The sequence below is a fragment of the Sapajus apella genome, unplaced genomic scaffold (genome assembly GCF_009761245.1).
Source record: "Sapajus apella isolate SASKATOON/1434 unplaced genomic scaffold, GSC_monkey_1.0 scaffold218, whole genome shotgun sequence".
Taxonomy (NCBI): Eukaryota; Metazoa; Chordata; class Mammalia; order Primates; family Cebidae; genus Sapajus; species Sapajus apella.
Window position 1 is genome coordinate 686,600 of NW_022437158.1, and position 3,820 is coordinate 690,419.

Sequence of the window (3,820 nt, forward strand, 5' to 3'; positions counted from 1 at the left end):
AAGGCCCGGGTCCCCTGCGGTGTGGACGGCCCTGTAAGGCCCGGGTCTCCTGTGTTGTGGACGGCCCTCTAAGGCCCGGGTTTCCTGTGGTGTGGGCGGCCCTGTAAGACCCGGGTCCCCTGCGGTGTGGACGGCCCTGTAAGGCCTGGGTTTCCTGCGGTGTGGACGGCCCTGTAAGGCCTGGGTCCCCTGCGGTGTGGACGGCCCTGTAACATCAGGGTCCCCTGCGGTGTGGACGGCCCTACAGGGCCTGGGTCTCCTGTGTTGTGGACGGCCCTCTAAGGCCCGGGTTTCCTGCGGTGTGGACGGCCCTGTAAGACCCGGGTCCCCTGCGGTGTGGACGGCCCTGTAAGGCCCAGGTTTCCTGCGGTGTGGACGGCCCTGTAAGGCCCGGGTTTCCTGCGGTGTGGATGACCCTGTAAGACCCAGGTCCCCTGTGGTGTGGACGGCCCTGTAAGGCCTGGGTTTCCTATGGTGTGGACGGCCCTGTAAGGCCTGGGTTTCCTGTGGTGTGGACGGCCCTGTAAGGCCTGGGTTTCCTGTGACGTGGACGGCCCTGTAAGGCCTGGGTTTCCTGTGGTGTGGACGGCCCTGTAAGGCCTGGGTTTCCTGTGGTTTGGACAGCCCTGGGTATCCTGTACCTGCGAAGCATAAAAGATCCAGGACTGGCCGGGCACAGTGGCTCACGCCTGTAATCCCAGCACTTTTGGAGACTGATGCAGTCAGATCATGAGGGTCAGGAGATCGAGACCATCCTGGCCAACATGGTGAAACCCCGTCTCTAATAAAAATACAAAAAATTAGCCAGGCTTGGTAGCTCACGCCTGTCATCCCAACCACTCGGGAGGCTGAGATGGGAGAATCGTTGGAACCCAGGAGGCAGAGGTGACAGTGAGCCGAGATCACGCCACTGCACTCCAGCCTGGAGACAGAGCAAGACTCTGTTTCAAAAGAAAAAAGAAAAAGATCCAGGACCTTTGCAGCCTGGATGGCCCTAAAAGAACCAGGTCCCCTGCAGTGTGGACGGCTGGTGAGGCTGCTGTCCACGCTGGGGCCTCCTGCCGAGAACTGGTGCCTTCTGCACGGAGGCTGAAGCCCCTCGTGGGCGACCACCACCTCCTGGGGCTGCTCCCAGTCTGGACCCCCTGCCCCTCCCATGGTGGCCACATAGAGAGCAGAGCCCCTCACCCCAGCAGAGGCTACTCACGCCAGCGCTCGGATTACAACGGGTACAGGGAGGATGGTTGTGGGCAGAGTTTGCTGAGGCTGTCGTGCACTACCCCAAAATCCCACCCACCTGCTGTGCCCGCCCCACCTGCCAAGGGCAGCGGTACCTTGGGCTGAAAAGCGCCCTGCAGGGACCCGAAGGGGCCGGGGTGTGGGAGCAGGGTGGGCAGTCCCGGGATGGCAGGAGGGAAGGACGGGAAGAACTGTAAGAGAAGGAGAGCAGATGGAGGGGCTGGCCCCATCACCAGGGTAGTGGCCCGGATCCCCAAATCACCCTCTGCCTGTAACCAGGAGGCGGCACCCATGTGGCAGGGACCAGGCCAGGCAAGGAGCAGCCCCACCCTCTGTGGCCAGGGCCTGTGTGCACAGCGACGGACCTCTCAGGGACACTCACACTCACGCTGGAATGTCGGAAGTAGGGGCTGTCCAGCTTGGGCGCGTACTTGTCAAACTGGAAGGAAAGGAGGGGAGGGTGAGGCCCCCCACACACGACACCCTCGCTGGGCCCCGGCCCCCGCCCACCTGGCCGGGCTGGGCAGTGACCAGGATGGCACTGTGCTCCCCGAGGCGGCGGCCAGCTGTCCCAGGCTCCTCTAGAGTGCCAGCCCCACAGCTCTGAACTCAGTGTCGGACCAGGGTCTTCCCCCAACCTAAGGGTCCTCTTGCAGGGGATGGGAGCTTGGCCCACCTCCGTGGGCTGTGCATGCCTGGCTGAGGCCGGAGGCATGAAGCCGGGGCTGCTGGGTGAGTCTGGGGACACAATGGGTTACTGACAAAGTGGCCAGTTTCCAAACAAAACCCAAGAGTGGAGAAGACCTGAGCCCCCAGCAACTCCCTCCTGAGACCAGCCTCCAGGGCGGGGGACGTGGGAGGCACCCTGACTCCTGGTCCCGGTGCCCCTCAGGCCTGTCTCGGCCTCCAGCGCTGGCACTGGGGACCAAGTACAGGTGTAAGGGTGTCCCAGGCACGTGGGCACGGGGTGCCTGCCTAAGCCCAGGACCACAGCCCAGGGTGGAACCTCAGGGCACGGCTTGGGGTGGGGACGCCAGAGGGTGTCCTGGGGATCCGGCGGGCAGAGGTGCTGCCGGCCCCTGCCTTCTCCGGGGCTGGTGTGCGTGCGGGCGTGTCTGCGTGTGCCTGCTGCGTGTGCCCGCCCCACACCCACCCAGCCCCTGCCAGCACGCGGGCCTACGCACCGGCGGGGGTGCGGCGGGCGGCGTCGGGGGCAGCCCCGCGGGGAACGGGGCGAATGTGTGTTGGTGCTGGTGTGTGTGTTGGTGCGTGTGCTGGTGTGTGTGCTGGTGCTGATGGAACTCCGCCCGCAGCAGAGCCCCCGGGCCCAGGGAGGCGCCAGGCCGCTCGGCGCTCTGCACCAGAAACCGCGTGTTCAGCTCTTGCCTGAGCAGCTCGTGATCTACAAGAGAAAAAGAGAGAGAGACAGAGAGGCACGTCGGCCGCGGGCTCCCGGTGGGGCGAGGCGGATAGTCACCTGGCACTCCCGGGGTCGGCAGGCCAAGCCGGGGTGGCCGCTCGCCACGTGCGGGCCCAGGGGTGCAGGTAAGAGAGGAGCCTGTGACCAAGTACCAATCAGAATCCCCGAATGAGGCTGGCAATACATGATTGGCTGGCTGAATGAGACCGACAGGCTGGCATCTAGAGGCAAGAGAGAACACGGTGAGCCCCTCCCCGGGAGCCAGCGTCCTGGTCCCATCCCGGGACACGGGGCTGTCCCCAGCCGTGGCAGGGCTGACTCGGAGCCTGAGGAAGCGCCCGGGGCCGAGGAGGAAGCCTTAGCGGTGGGGGTTCCACTGAGATGGCGCCTGCCGCCGCGCGCCCCCTCCTCCCCCGCCAGAGGCCGCCTGGGCGCACGTCTCATCGCGAACTCGCGTCTGTCCGTGTGTGCGCACTTGCGTCCTGCCTGTCCCTGCACTCACACGGCCCGCGGACCAGCGGGGACCCTGGGGAAGACCCACTGGTGCGGCCAGAGAGGCGCCCAGGGTTCGCCGAGCCCGCAGCAGGTGGAGGGCCCAACTGTGCGCCCCTCCCCAGTGGCCGCGTCCCCGCATCCCCATCTCTGCCCCGGGCGAGAGCGCGGCCGAGACACCTACCGGCCGGGTGTCCTGGGAGGACCAGGCTGCTGGCCGGCAGCGCCGGGGGCGGGGGCAGTGTCGGGGGCGCGGCGAACATGGCCGCGTGGTGCTGGTTCTGCGCCTGGGACCGGAGCGCCAGGTGTGAGGTAGACAGGTGGGGGCCCGGCCCGTGTGGTGACAGCGACACGTGCTTCCCCAGGCCCAGATGGGCGTTGCTGCCCACGCTGCTGCTCCTGCTGCGGGACACGGGGCTCAGTGCCGGCCGGCCCGACCCTGCAGAGCCCCCCAACCTAAGGCTGCGCCGGCCCCTTCCCCGCAGGCCCCACCCCCACGAGGACCCCACCCGAGGCAGCACAGGCTCATTCCCTGCGGGTCCGGTACCCACGAGGACTCCACCGGAAACCGCGCTAGCCCCTCCCCGTAGGCCCCCCCCCCCCGCGGGGCCCCCCCCCCCCCGCTGCGCAGGCCCCTGCCCCGCAGGTCCCGCCTCCCGCGGGGACCCC

General features: G+C 67.3%; 1 protein-coding gene across 1 annotated transcript in view; it reads right to left on the reverse strand.

Moving 5' to 3' along the window:
* FBRSL1 (fibrosin like 1) overlaps positions 1-3,820 on the reverse strand; it is an 86,024-nt gene that overhangs the window by 11,981 nt on the left and 70,223 nt on the right. Inside the window, exons 8-12 of the mRNA XM_032270896.1 lie at positions 3,336-3,553; positions 2,812-2,880; positions 2,424-2,641; positions 1,622-1,678; positions 1,335-1,430 (exon numbers count right to left, since the gene is read on the reverse strand). Of these exons, the coding sequence (XP_032126787.1) occupies positions 1,335-1,430; positions 1,622-1,678; positions 2,424-2,641; positions 2,812-2,880; positions 3,336-3,553 (658 nt within the window). The remainder of the gene's footprint in view (positions 1-1,334; positions 1,431-1,621; positions 1,679-2,423; positions 2,642-2,811; positions 2,881-3,335; positions 3,554-3,820) is intronic.